The 17131-nt window shown below is 51.7% G+C and overlaps 3 protein-coding genes across 12 annotated transcripts in view; all 3 read right to left on the bottom strand.

The window, feature by feature from the left end:
* CUNH20orf27 (chromosome unknown C20orf27 homolog) overlaps nucleotides 1–1755 on the bottom strand; it is a 12420-nt gene extending 10665 nt beyond the window's left edge. The window contains exon 1 of one of the 6 annotated variants that reach the window (XM_025039919.1): nucleotides 1611–1755. The gene's annotated coding sequence lies outside the window, so the exon portion shown is untranslated. Of the gene's footprint in view, nucleotides 1–1147; nucleotides 1281–1480 lie in introns of those variants that run through there. The other 5 variants (XM_025039920.1, XM_025039917.1, XM_025039918.1 and 2 more) reach the window with 5 other exon arrangements.
* A 5078-nt stretch (nucleotides 1756–6833) lies between these two features.
* SPEF1 (sperm flagellar 1) lies at nucleotides 6834–14348 on the bottom strand. 5 transcript variants are annotated; one of them, XM_015596872.2, is made up of 8 exons: nucleotides 11891–14348; nucleotides 10375–10486; nucleotides 9868–10024; nucleotides 9643–9682; nucleotides 9439–9499; nucleotides 9137–9260; nucleotides 8934–9037; nucleotides 6834–8698 (listed from the first exon to the last, which is right to left on the bottom strand). In XM_015596872.2, exons 1-8 carry the CDS (start codon nucleotides 11997–11999, stop codon nucleotides 8374–8376), a joined length of 1032 nt encoding a protein of 343 aa, XP_015452358.1. In that variant the 5' UTR covers nucleotides 12000–14348; the 3' UTR covers nucleotides 6834–8373. The 5 variants fall into 5 exon arrangements, with proteins under 5 accessions (XP_015452358.1, XP_024895747.1, XP_024895749.1 ...); XM_025039979.1 differs by lacking the exon at nucleotides 11891–14348 and having other exon boundaries at nucleotides 10375–11639; XM_006921633.3 differs by having other exon boundaries at nucleotides 8555–9037.
* A 135-nt stretch (nucleotides 14349–14483) lies between these two features.
* On the bottom strand, nucleotides 14484–17125 carry CENPB (centromere protein B). The gene has a single exon (XM_006921632.1). The coding sequence runs from the start codon at nucleotides 17121–17123 to the stop codon at nucleotides 15294–15296; it is 1830 nt and encodes a 609-aa protein (XP_006921694.1). The 5' UTR covers nucleotides 17124–17125; the 3' UTR covers nucleotides 14484–15293.
* Between the last annotated feature and the right edge of the window lie 6 nt (nucleotides 17126–17131).

Below are 17131 nucleotides of genomic sequence, written 5' to 3'. Positions count from 1 at the left end.
TTCCCTCTTCCCCACAGCTCCCCGCCACACACACCACCTCTCTGCAGCCCCTAAATCCCAGGCATCAAAGGGGTCAGCCTCAGCTTGTCCTCTGCTTTGTGACATGTAGGCATGTCCGCAAACTCTTGGGGCCTCATTTCTCATTCATTCCTCAATCCCCATTCTCAACCTGTTCCAGGATTTAGGAACTCCACAGCTCTCCACTCTCCCCACACCCCTAGCCCTGGGCTCAGTCCTGGTTTAAGCACTCAGTCTATCAGAAGCACTGTCTAAACTTTCATTAAGGCTCAAGCTTGTAAAAAGAATGCCCACTGAGGTCACAATGTTCTGCTGACTCCAGAACCTGATATAGGACTGGACACACAAACAAGACTGGAGGTCAGGTGTGGCTGTGGCAGTTTTACATCAGCTCCGTCTGTCTGTGACTCCATTTCCTCCTCCCTCTAGCAGGCCAAAGGTACAAAGATAAGTATGTGTGTTCTGTCTCTCACAAATGGGTGAAGCAGGGGTGAATTGGGAAAGGGACCCCTCATCATATACACCCTCTTGTCTCCCCAAGAAGTGCTGCCCTCCTCTTTCCAGAATTACCTCCCCACAAAACCCCACTCCAAACTCTTAGCTAGAAGGAACTTAGACTGCTCTATCCTCCAGACCGCCTGTCCTACCCAGGCCCTGTTCTGGGCCTGTGACCTGATGGTCCCAACAAGTAGAGGCCAGGCAGGGTCCAGAGGGCGTCAGCTGCCCCTGACCTTCAGTTCCCAAGGAAGGGAAACGCCTATCCTCACTTCCCAATGCCAAAATTCAATAAGAAAGACGACCCAGTATCTTCTTTCTCAGTCCAGCAGGACCCTTGCTCACTAAAAAGTACACTGGTCCGGAACCTAAATCGAATGAATCCCTCCTGCAGCGTGACAACTGGGAGGTGCAGGCCAAGTTCCCAGACGCACCAGGGCCCCGGGTGTAGCACCCCTATCCCCTCGCGCCTCTATCCCTGTGGGTGTGGCGCCCCCGCCCCGCCTCCCCGCCATTCTCATCCTTTCCGAGAAGAGATGCAGCTAAACAACCCTCCCCATCACACCCCTCCCAGGCTATGAGGCGTTGTTGGCTCAGTCCCTCAGAGATAATCCTGTGCCCTCCCCATCCTCACCTCTGTTGACGCAGAGTCTTCAAAGCCCGCAGTCCCCGACATCACTGCCTTCCTCCCAAAGGGTGCCGAGGCACGCGAAGCCCAAAGGGGCTACTCATCCAAGGTCACACAGCGAGGCGGTAACAATAGTGGTGGAGGGCGGATGCTGACGGCCCTGACCCCATTACGCCCCCCCCCAACAGTGTCACACGTGCCCCCGACAGTGCCCCGCGGAAAACACCCCAGCTACTACAGCTAACGGTCACCCACGTCCCCGGGGCCTGACACTCCCTAGCTCAGATGCCAGGGAGACCTCCCGGGCTCCGCCCGGACAGCGGAGCACCACCCCCGCACCTCGCCAAGACGGATGGGGTCTCATTCACCGACTCTCTGGGACAGAGGCTCCGAAGAGAAGGGATCTCCGCGAGCAAGGAGGAACCGGGAGGTGACGGGAGGAGGAGCAGTCTCACCGCGCGGGGCTCACCCTGAGGCCAAGCCGGACGACCGCAGCTGCAGCGGTGGCGGTCGCAGTGGCAGCCGGGGTCTCAACACCCAACACGCGGGGAGAACCCCGCTCGGCCGCCGCCCGCTTCACGGGCACGCCCCCCGTCTCCGCCCATTGGTCGACTGAGGGGGTGGGGCGAGGATGCTTCGGACCAATAAGCGGGCGCCAGAGAACCGCCAACAGGCTTTGCGCCACTGCGTCACGTGCAGAGGGCTCTGCGGTTGCGCCATGCGAGACCTGGCTTACCCTGGGCCGCGGGATTTATCGCGATGAGGGCAAGCGGCTGGACGGCGTCAGGGGCCAGCATAGGGCAGAATGGAGAGCGGGAAAGAGAAGGGGCTCGAGTAGGCCACGCCTGCATCCCATCCTCAGCTGTGGAGTTTACCCCTCCCTCCTTGGCCTCAATTTGAAAAGGGCCTCCCCTAGGCCCTGCCCCTAGGGTGAGCGGTCGTAAGGAGGGGCTCAGGGCTAGGTGAGGCACCTGAAAGTCTCTTCAAAGCCCTCACTGGCAGTCGATACACGCATCACTAGATCCTGTTCAGAATCCGCTCTGCAACCCCCGGGTTTCAGCCTCTTCCCCTACCATCCCATCCCCTTGCCTCGGAGGAAGCGCTCCAGCGCGGACCTGAAACGCGTCCTGCGGGCCAGGATAAACATCAGTACAAAGAAGGAACGTGGGGAAGGGGTTGGGAGAACCTGTGCAGGCGCCCCGGAGACTGCAGCCTCTGCTCCCGGTCTCCATGGAGGCGGTCGCTATGGCAGCAGGATGCGCCCGGCACAGAGCCGGGGCGGGGGGTGGTGGGAGGGGGAGCGTGGGCGCCAACGCTGAGCCAGAGGAGCGAGAGGCGTGGCCCTCGGGTCTTTAGAGGTTCTAGAAGTAGCCCTTCCTGCAGATCCTTGAACAACACACACACCACCACCACCACCACCCCGCCCCATTTCGTTGGCCGGGACAGTCCCTAAAGTACCCGTGGGGAACCATCCAGAGTACGCAGCTCTCTCCTTCCAACTTAACAAGGGTATGGATGAAAGGAGCGGCTGAGGGCCAGCTTCCTTTCAGGAGGATCGAGGTCGCTGCCTTTGGGGAGCCCTCAAGGCTCCTGCCCTCCGCTGGATCCGTCTCTGGTCTGCACACTGTTGGCAAATTAATTTTCCTAAGCTATTGTTTCCATCGCTTCCTCCCTTGCTCCAAAGCGCTCCATGCTCTGCTACTGTCTCCAGCAGAGCCTCACAAACTTTTAAGCAGTATTTTGGGTGATACATGCGCACTCTGGTGTTTGAGATGCTGTCCTCCAGCGCGGGCATTGGGAGATTTCTGCATTCTGATCCCAGCCTATCAGCTCCTGCCAGATGCTATCTCACTACCCAACCCCACCGTTCCATGCTCCCTACTATGCTACCCCTCCAATTGTATTCCCATGTCTATTCCATTCTTCAAGGTCTAAAGTTGTCAGTGTGCCCAAAGTAGGCTGCAGCTGTATTTTGTTTAGCCTGTATGGATTTTTAAAAATTCTAATTCTTTTTCTTCCTCCTCCTCTTCTTCCCCTCCCTCTTCCTCTTTTCCCTCTATCCCCTCTTCCTCTTCTTGTTCCTCTTTTCAAATATTAGAACATCCAACAACATGGACTCACCTTCCATCCTGGCATTCTAGCCTGGCACCAAAGTCTGGCACATCAATTTGCCATAGTCCCCACCAATCCCTATTTTCTCACATTAATTTTACTTCCTTTGTCTGTGCAGACATTTGATTTCATGATACCCTCCTTATGCTACCTTCTCACCTTTTTACTCTTCTCTTATGGGCAAAACTCACCCTCCCCTTCAAGACCAGGTTAAGGCCTGCCTTTTTGTGTGTCTTTTTAGCCAACTCCTCAAAACCATCTCTGGCTCTTTCAAACAGACTAGCTGCTAACTCTGGACTGCCTGGTGCTACAGTAGTCTTCCCCCTATCTGTGATTTTGCTTTCCATGGTTTCAGTTACCTGCCATCAACCACGATCCCAAACTATTAAATGGAAAATTCCAGAAATAAACTATTCATAAGTTTTAAAGTGTACACCATTTAGAGTAGCATGAAGAAATCTTGCATTGTCCTCTCCTTTTCGCTGGTTATATGAATCCACACTGTATATACTAGTCACTTAGTAGCCATCTCTGTTATCAGATTGGTTATCAGAAAGAAAGAGGCTACTGCACATTACATTTATTACAGTATATTGTTAAAATTGTTCTATTTTATTATTAGTTATTGTCAATCTGTTACTAATTTATAAATTATGCAATCACACATTATACAATCTGTGCCTAATTTATAAATTAAACTTTATCATAGCTATGTATGTGTAGGAAAAAACATAGTATATATAAGGTTCAGAAATATCCGTGGTTTCAGGCATCCACTGGGGGTCTTAGAATGTATCCCCTGTGGATAAGGGGAGATTACTGTTTATTGTATTGTATATTCTAGTACATGTCTTGGTAAACATATGGATGCATTTCTCTTGAGTTTCTACTGAGAATTAAATGGAATTGCTGGAGCACAGCCATGGTGGCTTTATAATGTGTCAGCTCAGCTAGGGTGAACTACATTTCCCAGAATTCTCTTCCATATATGTTTCCAATTAGGGTGAGCCACAATAGACATTTTTGCATGAGATTTGGGTGAAAGAAAAGTAGTGACTATATTGTTTTTTACACTTGCAAGCTCTAGGCAGGAGCTTTGTAGCCTATGCACTTTGTTACTGATCTGCTGGTTCATCTCACTGAGATGGGTTAGCAGCCAGGTCTGCAAATGTCTCACCTTTCCCTGGATCCTTCTTCAGCTTCTCTGACTCCTGAGCCAGATGAGAAAGGGCACCATCTCTGACAGGATACCCACATAATCAAGTTTGGAGGCAGTGGGAACTGACATGAGTTCCAATTTGTCCTCGAGGGTTCCAGCTTGTACCCATGGGTTCTGACTTGTCCTTGCTCTCCTCTATTTTATATCCATCTTTCCTTCCCAACTGCCTGAGCTGTGGATTTGAAGATCCAGTATAAGATGCAAAACAGCAGCCTTATGGGGCCTATTTAAAAGTTACCTGAAGTCGAAGTCCTGTAACAAATCCTTTCTGCTTCTCTAATCGAACCCTAACTGATAAAATAGCATAGGCATGTGTTTAGTTTTATATGAAACTGCTAAACTGCTTTCTGAGATGGTTGTACTCAATTACACTCCCATCAACAGAGTATGAGTTGCTTCACATCCCCCTCAGTATAAAAATTAACAATTAATTTTGTAAAACCATGACATTGCTAACCAATGGGTTATCAGTCTTTAGTCTCTGCTCTGAACCATACCCTTGTGGTGGACAATTTCACAATAACAAGATTACAAATGCATGTATTCTTTGACCTACCAACACCAGGTCTAGAATTTATCATACAGATACACTTGTACATAATGCTAAATTATGAATGCATGAGGTTATTCATTATATTATTATTATTAACAAAAGATTAGAAACAAATCAAATGCCCATAAATAGAGAACTGATTAAATAAATTTGGTACAGACAATAGAATTTTATATAGCTTTAAAAGCAGAGGAAGTTTTCAGTGTACAGATATGGAAAAATCTTGTATTAATCAAGGTTCTCCAGAGAAACAAAACCAGTAGGGCATAGAGATATTTACTATAAGGAATTAGCTCACATGATCATGGAGGCTGGCAAGTTGCAAGATCTGTAGGATGAGTCAGCAAGCTGGAGACCCAGGAGAGTCAAAGATTTAGTTCCAGTTCAAAGGCTGGCAGGCTCAAGACCCAGGGAGAATTGATGTTTCAGTTAAGAGTTCAAAGGCAGGAAAAAAAATAAAGAAAAGAAAAGAAAAGCTCATATCCCAGTTCAAAGGCCATCAGGCAGGAGCAATTCTCTCTTAGGGGAGAGACAGCATTTTTATTCTATTCGGGCCTGCAACTGATTGGAAGAGTCTCACTCACATCAGGGAGAACAATCCACTTTACTCAGTCTACCCATTTAAATGTTAATCTCATCTAGAATGTTTGACTAAATATCTGGGCACCCTGTGACCCAGTAAAGTTGGCAATGACATTGACCATCGCATATCCACAAGAGAACTTGTTGAGTGGAAAATTAAGATATAGGACAGAGTCTGTTTCCCCTTTATGTTAAAAAAAAAAAAAAAAAAGGAAGGGGTAAGATAACAATAAAGGTGCATATTTGCTTATATTCATATAAAGACACTAGAAGAATACATAAAAACTAAAGAAAAATGTTACCTATTGGAGGTATGTGGGGACCAGGTAGAGTTTTCACTTTTTATGTTTTTTAAAAATTATGTGCGTTTTATCTATTCAAAACTTTAAGTAACAAAAAATTTTAAATATCTTTTTACCTGCCATCTCCCCCTCTAGGACTGTGAACACTGGGGGAGACAAATCATGTTTTATACTTATCTTTGTGTTTCTGGCATTTAGTAGAGAGTAGACACTCAATAAACATTTGAGGAATTAACGTATGAATGAGCAAGAAATCTGATTTAGTGTGGGTCAGAAAGGGGAGAGGGGAGTGAGAAACAGAGTGGAAGAAATATGGCTGTGGCTGTCAGAAGTTTAGAGAACAGTAAAGATACTTAAAGAAGAGTTATAGAATATAATGTGATATAATCCACCTTCATATTTATTCTCAAGAAACATTCAATAAAATTCTCCATTGCTTTTTGGGTTTGATCTTCAGGGTTTTGAGATATGATTGTGGGTTGAGACAGACTCAGGCATATCCAGAAACTAAGAATGGGGAGGGAAGGACTCAAGGAGGAGGAACCTCCAGGACCTGGCCCAGCCTCTGCTATGGAAGAGGCCAGTGTACTCTTAAAGGGATGACCCCAGTCACTGACCTTGCATTCTGGGCCCATTGTGCTCTTGTCAAGCAGAACCATGCCCTGCCCCGCCTCCTAGTCTCAGACCCTTCACAAACCATTCCTACCAGCTCCACAAACAGGAGTGTAGAGGTGTGGTCTATAGATAAAAGATTCAAAGAACAGAACTATGTAATCCCAGTACAGACTACGGAGAGAGAATAGTGCTATGGCTGGGGTCAATACGTGTGCAGGGCTGACCATTCATTTGGGGAAGGCAGAGGGCTGGCTGAAGCCAGTGTTAACCTAAAACCAGCCTAACTGCAAAAGAGGGCACAGACCAAGGTCAGGAGTAGTCATCAATTTTTATTTTTACTTTATTAGTTTAGGAATTCAGGTAAACAAAATTTGACTCCACATAATCCTTGGTTCATGACATTCTTTTCCCACTTGTCTATAAACAGTCCTTATGAAAACCTATATACCCATCACCTGCCCTAAAAACTAACATATTACAAATAACATTTCTTGCATCTCTGCCCTCTGCTTTCTCTCAGAAGTAATTGTTATTCTAGATTTTATCCCTCTTTGCATTTTCCTCCTTGTAGCCAGCTTCTAAAATGGTTCCCAATGATCTCTACCTCCTGATATTCACACCCATGTGTTCCTCTCCCCTTGAATGTGGGCTGGACTCACATAGAGAAGTAAGTACGACTTCTCATAAGTAGAATGACAAATACGTTGGATGTCACTTCTGTGATTACATCAGATAAGAGTGTAACTTCCATCTTGCTAGCAGATTCTGTTAACTCTATCCCTGTCTGGCTTTGAAGAAGTAAGCTGGCTACTGGAGATGGCCATGTGGCAAGGAAGTAAGGGCAGCCACTAGCCAACACTCAGCAAAAAAACTGAAGACTTCGGTCCAACAGCCCACAAGAAACAACTCTTTCAACAACTTCCAGGTGAACTTCCCCAGTCGAGCCTTCAGATGAGACTATTGCTCTGGCCAACACTTTGATTACAGCCTTGTGAGAAACCCTGAAGCAGAGGACCCAACTAAGCAATACCTGGACCCTGGAGCCACAGAAAATATGAGATAATAAATATGTGCTGTTTTAAGCCACTAACTTTGTGGTAATTTGTTACACATTAATAGATAATAAATACACATTCTTTTCAGTTCTTGTGCTATTACAGAACATTTTGCTACGATCATTGCTATACATGTGTCCCAGACATACAGAATACAGAGCTTATGTTTCCCCCAGGTACATGCTCAGTATATGCCTAGGAACAGGACTGTGAGGGCTCAGGATTTACAAATGTTCAATGTTGCTGGTAGTCCATAAATGATCAGAGTTAGGGTCATACCATGGCTATAGCATCTTGGTCAAGGTTGGGAGTCAAGCTTGTCTTCATTCCATAGAACTGGAGATCAGTCTACGGGCAAGGTTGGGAGTTGAAGGTGAGTGTGTGGTGACATTTAGGGGAAAATCTGAAGCCTGGGTTTGAACAGAGTTGGAGGACACTGTGAGGGTGGGTTTGGGGGGTCAGTCTAAGTAAGGTCAGAGTTAGAAGTCAGGTGTACAAGACCTCACTCCTGTGATATCATCAACAACCAACCAGTAGCCATCTAGGACCCAGCTACCCACAAGGTAAGACCCACTCTGGGCCCAAAAGGCTCTTTCACTCAAGGAGTGGGGCAATACCCCGCTGCCCACAGGGATGGAAGTGGAGAGAGAAGGCAGGAAAGCGAGCACAATACCTTTTTTTATTGGGGGCAGCACTGGTCCATATACCCCATTCTCAACAGTACCCCATGAGAAGGGTGGGTGATTGGTATAGGCACAGCCAGTGTCTTCCCCACTCCTGGCTGAACCCACTCCTCACCCCTTCCTTTCCAGCGGCTGTGCTTTCCAGCCGTCAGATGGGTCCCAGGTGAGTGCCCAGGAGAGGCAAGGGACTCCTTCAGCTGCCTGGGGCAGCTTCCCCCATGGCCCAGGACACAGAGAACTAGCCTGGATGGAGACATTGCTGTCCTCACAGCTGGGAGGGGACCTGGTTCTAGAGTTGTAAACTGAGCCAGGGGGCCACCTCTCAAGGCCCAGCACAGGGAGCGCCAAGGCAGAGCCCCCGGTGTCCGGTACTGCTTTGGGGCACACGCCAGATTTCTGCACGTGGCTTCTGGGTTCTGGAAAGCGGTCCATTCTCCTGACCCGGATGGAGTGGAAGGAGGTGGCTTAGTCTCGGGGCTCCGCTGGGAGGGCTCCGGTCCCACCATGCTCACCCCCACCCCAAGGGAGGGGCGCGCTCCTGCCCCAGGAGGCTCTTTGGAGATGCTGGCTCCGCCCGCCCGTTCATCTGCCCGTCGGTGGGTAAGTCGGTCGCAGCGTCTGGGCTCTGGTGGCTACTGGGGCGTCCCCGCGCGTCCCGAGCCGCCGCTCACCGCTGCTTACGCTCCGCCTGCTGGAGCCGCCGGGAGAGGTCGTCGATGCGCACGTTTTTGAGCTGGAGCAGGTGCTCCAAGCGCCTCACCTTCATCTGCAGAACCTGGGCCGCGCCACGCAGAGGTCAAGCCCAAAAGCGGGCTGCCCTCTGTTCCCGCCTTTGCTGGCCCCAAGTCCCCGCACATTCCCAGTACGCCCTCACCTGCACGGTCTCCTGCGAGGCCAACAGCTCCTGCTCCCTTTCAGCGATCTGGAGGACGAAGCTTGGGTCGCCGTGAGGCACCTGGTTATACCCCGGAGGCCCGAGCGCTGGCAGCCGACCTCTCCTGGGGTGGGAAGCAGTTTAGCGGAGGCCTAGACCTTCTCCTCCAACCTTTCCAGTGCCCCTCAACCAGGCTCATCCCCTCCTCCCGTGTTCCTGCCTTCCCTACCCTCCCAGGAGCATCCCAGCCCTATGTAGGAGATTGCTGAACTGGTGAGGTTGGGAACTCCCAGCTTCCTTACCTGAGCTGTCCCCTTCCCTGGGGATCTGGGGGACCTTCCCCTCCAGCCTTCTGGGATAAACCTGAGAAGAGGTAAGGAGAGGAATAACTGTTGTGGAGTCCTATTTTCCTGTCTTCCCCCAACCATGCTCCCTACCCCCGCACAGAAAAGAAAGACAGGAAGAAGGCTCCTTCTGGGAAGGAAGAAAAGTAAAGGCTACTTTACCCACATCCATGTAGCCCGTGCCATCCTGTGGAGCCAGCTCCTGAAAGAAACCCGCCCCCCGGGTTGCACTGTGAGTTCTGGCTAGCCCAGCCCCAAGGAGCCCCAGGTCCCTTCCGCTGTTGCCCAGGCCAGGCTCTCTTTAGCCAGGCTCCCTTTAGCCAGTCACCCTTCTTCCACACTTGTTGCCAATATGCAGTGGGAGGAAAAGCTTGAGTGGGGTGGCACCTGTAAGGAGCCAGAGCCCTGTTTCCTGCGCCTCTGCCGCTCCTCCAGGCGCTGCCTCAGCGGAATGAGCACCAATTCAATCACTCCTGGGGCGCACTGTGCGATCTTGCGCATCACATCCTCTGGTACTGAGAAGTTCAGCTTGTTCAGCACTTTCCTGGGGAGTAGACAAAGGGATGGCAGATGGAAAATGAAGTGAGGGGGGTGGGAGAAGGAAGGGGGTGCAACAGTAGCAGTCCTGGGTACGCAACCCTGGGGGAATGGAAGGGCACCACATTTGAGCCCAGTTCTTGGGTGTCTTGAGTTTCTTTGTTGCCTCCTCAATAGAAGAGTCCCTTGATTTTGTTACCAGACAGTTCTGTCTGCGTTGTCCCTCCCCACCCTGCCACCAACACAATCCCAGCCTGGGCTGCAGAGACCATAGGAGGTGGAAGGGCTGCATCAGCCCTTCCTGGAAGCCCAGAATAGGGGTTGGAGATCCTCTAGTGCACCCAGATATTATGCTACCTGTTCAGGTGACTCCAGTTGCTGAGCTTCTGCTGGAGAGAGTTGGCAGGGACATAATTGTGCATCTCCACCATCTTGGGGAAGTAAAACTTGATGACTTCTGCAACCAGGACTGAGGCAGTGGGAGTGAGAGCATACATAAAAGGTGGAGGGATGGGAAAGGGAGAAGGAGAAGGGAGAAGAAATGGGTGGGATGAGAAAATCAGGGGTGGCAGAGTGGTGGGACCAAGTAGAGAAGTAGAGATGAGGAAAGGGAAAGGATGATAGGGAGGGAGGGGTAATGGACGAGAGGGGAAGGAAGTCAAAGAAGTAAGATCAGTGATTAGCCAGAGACTAAGCCTCCAGCATACCCCAGAGGGGCTGCATCCCCTCCCCATTACCTCAGGGCATATGAAAATGTGGTCTCTAATCTTGTAACAGAAAATGAGTCTCCAAGAGAGCCCTTTGGGAGCCTGGGGCCCCACCCTAGGCATTCACATGGATATACACACATACTCCAACACCAAAGTCCCAGGAGAGAGACACAGACTCACATGAGCAGACACATGTGATAAGATTCCCCCTACAGATGTGCCATAGGACAGAATGTGTAGACATACAGGACACACACATACCCTGACACATAGGTGCACATATAGCACACACACAAACATACAGAGATACACAAACACACAGAGATGCACAAACACATAGACAGACATACTTCCATTAATGGAGTTCCAAGAGACAGTTACCAACACACACACACACACACACACACACACACACACACACACAAGTAGAGTCACATATGCACCAATATACACATGTCATCAAAATCCCAGGAGACAGTCTTAGACACAGAAACACCTACACAATCACAAAGAAATGCATATGTGCACAAGACCCCCCTACACATACATAGCACAGAATATGTCAATACACATATGAACACACATACTCCGACTCCCACAAGACAAACAGCAATGAGCCTGCACACACACACAGAGATGCACAAATACATACTCAGAAACACATCTGAGTCATTAAATCTCCAGGAGGGAGTCGCAGATTCACAAACTCAGAGAGAGAGAGATACACATAAATCCCACATGCATAAAGTATGGAACACGTAGACATATAAGCCCACATTCCCACAGATGTAGATAGAACACACACACACACACACGCACACACACACACTTCTACAATTGAAGTGCTAGGAGATAGTCTGAATGCCTCCCAACAACACACTCCAGAAGTACACAAGCATAAAGAGACATGTATGCACATGCATAAAGTATTGAACACGTAGACATAAGCCCAATTTCCAAAGATGCAGATAGAACACACACACACACACGCACACACACACACTTCTACAATTGAAGTGCTAGGAGATAGTCTGAATGCCTCCCAACAACACACTCCAGAAGTACACAAGCATAAAGAGACATGTATGCACACAGACCCCAACGCACGTACATACAAAACAGAACGTGTGGACACACAGGCGCACACACACTGGAGCACATACCTCCGTCACTGAAGTCCCGGGAGAGATTTCGCTTGGGCCGGGACAGAGGGATGTTGTCTACCCACAGGTACAGCTGGTGCAGCGCCTCCTCGTCCACGTTGCCGGCCATTGGTGCCCTCGGCAAAGCCAGGCAGTTCCAGCCGAGCAGAGTCCAGCCCCAGCCTTAACTACCTCTCCAGCGCCTCCGCCCTCGCCACTGCCGGCACCGAAATCCGCTTCTCCCTAACTCCAAGACTCCCTGCCCGGCTGGGAGCGGACATATTGTTTTCTGAAACCATGGCAACCATCCATGGCTGAGGAGCAGAGGCTTCTGGGAGTTGTAGTTTTCCCCCTGCTACCTCCTCTTAGGCTCCACATTTGAAAAGGTGATTATATGTGACTTTGTTTACCCTGCCTCCCAAGAAGAAATCACCTCTGCATCCATGCCGCCTGCTGACCACCCATTGGCCCACTCTGGAACCTGACAAAGCCAAACAAGTCCCAGAATACCTGCACCAGCATCCCCAGGGCTGGGATCCTCCTTCTGGATCCTTTAGTGATCAGTCCCGAGTAAAAGCAGCATCCCAATGTTTGTCAGATTTATCTGGTTGTCCATTGTTAATTATCTGCTGCTTCCCATCTGTATTGTATGATAGGCTGTGTGACAGTGCCTCCTTTCTGCGTCCCTCCTTAAAGCTCATAGGACCATCACCACTCCCTGCTTCCCAGCAGTGTCCTGGCGGGGCATTTAATATGTAACCCAGACTCCCAGAGAGAACACCAGAGCTCAAGGCCAGTACATTGGACAGATCATTTAACTCCTTAACCCTATTACCTACTTTGTGAAATGGGGTCGTCCTCACCTATTTGTCCCAACAAGGTAATGGGGAGAATGAAAAGGGTATTTCTAGACCTGTATTTTTATGGGGACTGCCGGAATGGGCGTTTGTTATAGGGATAAGAGCTGCAAGAGCTCCTGTAGATACTTCCACATCCCTCGTCTTCCTCCAAAGAGCTATTCTTCCATGAATCAGAAATTGATTTCCGTCAACAACCAGTTCTATTTCGAAAGAGGACAACCTTTAGGAGAGTTAGGAAGATAGGTCCTTCCTTAGTGAAGGGGCACAAAGTAGCAGTAAAGGGCCACTTTTAGGGTCAGCCTGGGGAGAAAGCTTGCTTCTACCAGATTAGCAGGGTGGCTTTGGGCACGTTACTGGACCTCCCTGTGCCTGTTTTCTGATGGTTTTACTTACTTCATAAGGACTTTGTTAGCATCTAAAGTGCTTAGTACAACACCTGGAAGGTGGCAAAGAGCCCTATTAACATCAATGCTATCAATAATGAGATGACCTCAGTTCTAGCAAAAGAGGTGTTCTTGTAGGCGGGAGACAAATGAAAGGGATTTACCTTGTTGGTATTTGAGGTCAGGGAGTTAGATTGCCAGGGGCATCTGGGGAGGTTCTTGCTCTTACCTTACTCTAGAGCAGGCCAGCAGTTAGGCTGGGCTTCCTCATGACTTTCTGAGGGTGGGGCTGATGGTAAGGAGAATTCTAACTACTTGTTGCTGTCACTTACAAAGTCTTCAAGGCCTAGAAGGGCCAGACGTGTTGAAAGCCAAGTGTGAAAGTCACTCCACCTAGTTGTTTTAAAGTCATACATAGTGACCTTGTCTTTCTAGAAGGGACCATGCTCAGGACAGGAGACAAAGATAACCTGAATATCCATATCCCCTTAACATTCCAGGGTGGGGAGAGGAAGAACTGCAAAAAGGTGGGGGGAGGGAACCACAGGGGTGATGTGCCAGCCCTAGTGAGGTGGGAAAACCGGTTTGGGGCCCAGAGCTGCCAGTCCTATTCAAGTTCAGGCCCTCCCCTAGCTGGAACTGCTGGGGCCTGAGGGCCTCAATGCTGGAGGGCCAAGGAGGCAGGGGCTGGCCCTTGAAGGAGAAAGGGGATAGGATCAGAGAGAGCCTGTCTTCTCCTTTGGATTAGGGGGCCCCCTGGAGGGCACCACACAGGGAGTTGCCAATTCATCTTCAGCCTTTTGGTGGGCAATCTGTCCCCAGCCAATATCACCTTTCTGCCATTGCCCCTAAGGATAGTCACCAGGCTTGGAGGTGCCAATCACCAAAGAGTCTACAGGGGTCCCTCTTAAGGCACTAAATATGCCCTGTATGCCCTCCAAACTCCAACCTGGACCACAGGAGCTGCTCCAACACTCTTCTTTCTACCTTCTGGCCCCATTCCGGCAAGGGCCTTCTTTAATGAGCCTTGATATGCCTAGTTCCCAGGCGCCTATAGTTTAATTTGTCCCAACAGGAACTATTGGCTTCCTCCCTCCTGTCCCAGCCAACTGACCCCAAGCTTCTAACCCCAAAGCAGTGCACGGCCCAGCTTCCTCAAACTCATGCCCAGGCAGGTGCATGAAGACCCCCACCTCCCAAAGCCTAAGTAACACTTAGATATGGAGATGGCCCCTCATTCTAGTCAGGGCCTAGGCTGTGGCCACCCTTTCAACACTTGCTTCCATGTCCCACCAGAGCAAGGACCAAAGGGAACCAGAGAAGAATGTGTCCCCAAGAGAGACGCAAGCCCAGACCATGAAGGATGCACCCTTGGCTGTTAAAATGTTCACCCCCACAAAAGGGGGGTGGACAGATTTATTGAATTCAAACTGGGAAAGGAGCGGCCCCAGGCCCCCCACCCAGGATAAAACCCTGCCAGAGAGGGAGGAGAGGCATGGGGCCTGCAGCTGCCCACAAAGGAAACGCCCATTATAACTCCCCTGGAGGGCCTCTTGGGAACCTCCAATCTGGAAAGAAAACCAAGGGCCAAAGTAACATGGACTGGGCCAGAGAAAGGGATTAGGGAGGTGGGAAAGCAGGCAGAGGCAGGCTCAGGAGCCTGTGGTGAGTTAGACTGTGCTTCTCAAGGCAGCCTGGGGGTGGGGATGGGGGGCTGCCAGCCTCGTGGGGGCTTAGGCTGGACCTTCCTCTGAAGCCCTTCCCAGAATGGCTTTGGGGTCCCCCCCACCAAAGACCTGGTGTGGACGGCAGAGGGGAGAGGCACTCTCCGGCCAGGAGCTTCCAGGGCCCACCCCTGGCCGCTACTATGGCCTAGTCCACTGATGGCATGGTGTGGTAGCACCGGACAGCTCCCCACCCTCCCATCTGGTCCCCCAAGCCCAGGGACAAATGGGGAGGAAAGAGGACTCTGAGAAAGAGGCAATAAGCAGGCAGTGAGGCTGACCCCAGCCCCAGGCCCTACCAAGGTGACTGGGCCTGTCACAGGGCCCGGGGAACATCATTAAAGAATCTGGGGCTCCCCACTCTGACTCCATACACAGCGGCTGCCCACCCAAAGAGTCCTTTGCCCTGGGTTAGTGCTGCCACATCTGGGTCAAGGGCATGGCTAGGCCTATTGGCTCAGCTTTGATGTCCAAGACCCCGAACTCCTGCCTGCCTGGCATGGTTCTTCCTGGTCACGTGGACCAGATCATGTTCCAAGTGAAGGATGTGGCTCTGCACGCGGTCATCAATGGGGAAGGAGGTCAGGTACCTCTTGACCATAGCAAAGTAAGCCATGGCTTCCCCAAAGCTGGGTACGGGCACCTCGTCGCCATCCTCATCATCATCTTCGTCATCTTCGTCATCCTCATCATCCTCCTCTTCCTCACTGTCCGACTCAGAGTCCTCTTCACCTTCCAGGAAATGGAGGGTGGGGCACTGGGCTTCCTCCTGGGCACCATAGCCCCCGAAGCTGCCACCAGCCTCCACCACCCCCTGGGCCCAGTCCTCCGCCTCCAAGCCCTCTGAGGAACTCTCCTCCTCCTCTTCCTCCTCCTCTTCATCACTGTCATCGTCACCCTCCTCTTCCACCTCCTCTTCCTCCCCCAACTCCTCTCCTTCCCCCCCTTCCTCCTCTTCTTCTTCGCCTTCCTCCTCCGCCTCCTCTTCCCTCTCCCCATCACCCTCCTCCTCCTCTTCCTCCTCCTCCTCCTCCTCTTCTTCTTCTTCTTCTTCCTCCTCCTCCTCCTCCTCCCCCTCGCTCTTGAGGGCAGTGGTGATGGTAGCATTTGGGCCACCCCCAAAGCCAGCCTCCCGAAAGCAGGTAGCTATGTCCGAAGGCTCCACTGCCTGCCAGGCTGCAGCCACGAAGTGCAGGGCCTCCATGAGACCCAGCTGCAGGCCTGAGCGATCCTGGCCCTCTAGAGCGGCCATGGCCTTGAGCAGCATAGCCTGGCGGTAGTGGCCTTTCACCTGTTGGACCACTCCCCGCTCCAGCGGCTGCACGGTGCCCGGCGGGAAGAAGGCCAGCTGTACATGCCGCAGGCCCGATGTATCCAGGGACTGGGCAGCCAGGCGGCCAGCTAGCAGCAGGACTCGGCGAGACTCTGAAGCCATGCGGGTGTCTAGGGCCTTCAGGTACTTGGCCAGGGCTTGAGTGGTGACACCACCCTTAGAGTTGGCGGTGTAGTCACAGGGCAGTCCGGTTTGTCCTGCACGGGGCTTGGCTGACTTGCCTGCCACAAGTGGGGGCAGCTTCTCGCTGCCGTCGGCGTTGGCGCACAGCAAGACACTGAGGCGCTGGGTGGCCCTGCGCGCCCGTCCATCGCTGCCGCACAGCCCCGCGGCCTGATCGGGCAGAAAGTCGTACCATAGACTGGTCTCAGTGGCGCTGAACACGTCCTGAGAGGCATAGCCTTCGGCCACCGATGGCGGCTGCTCCTCCCGAGCGCGCCAGCCCGTTGTACCCCCGCCGTTGCCCTCCGAGGGCACCGCAGGTGGGCTGGCGGGCGCTGCTGGGGCCCGGGAAGCAGTGCTGCGAGACCGGGCGCGGGCCACGCCGCTACAGGACACTACTCCGTGACGCCGGCGGAAGCGGTCCAGCCAGCCGTTGGAGGCGGTGAAGTCGTCCATGCCCAGCTCCTCGGCTATCCGCAGCGCCTTCTCCTTGAGGATGATGCCCTTCACGGGCAGGCCAGCGGCACGGATCTGCTGGAACCAGGCAATGAGCAGCCCTTCGAGCTTGTCGTAGGGGGACAGCTTGTTGGTCTTGCGACAGGTGGAAGCCACACCGTACTTGCGCTCCGACGCCAGGATGGCGCGCTTGTTCTTCAGGATGGTGCTCAGCGTGGACGGCGGGATGTTGAAGCGCCGCGCGATCTCGCCCTTGCGCAGGTCCGGGTTCTCCTCCACCTCCTGGATGATCCGTGACTTCTCCCGGAACGTCAGCTGCCGCCGCTTGGGGCCCATCCCGGCGC

The sequence above is a fragment of the Pteropus alecto genome, unplaced genomic scaffold (assembly GCF_000325575.1).
Source record: "Pteropus alecto unplaced genomic scaffold, ASM32557v1 scaffold45, whole genome shotgun sequence".
NCBI classification, from domain to species: domain Eukaryota; kingdom Metazoa; phylum Chordata; class Mammalia; order Chiroptera; family Pteropodidae; genus Pteropus; species Pteropus alecto.
Note: the sequence above shows the minus strand (reverse complement) of the source record. Positions and strands in the feature narration are given on the sequence as shown.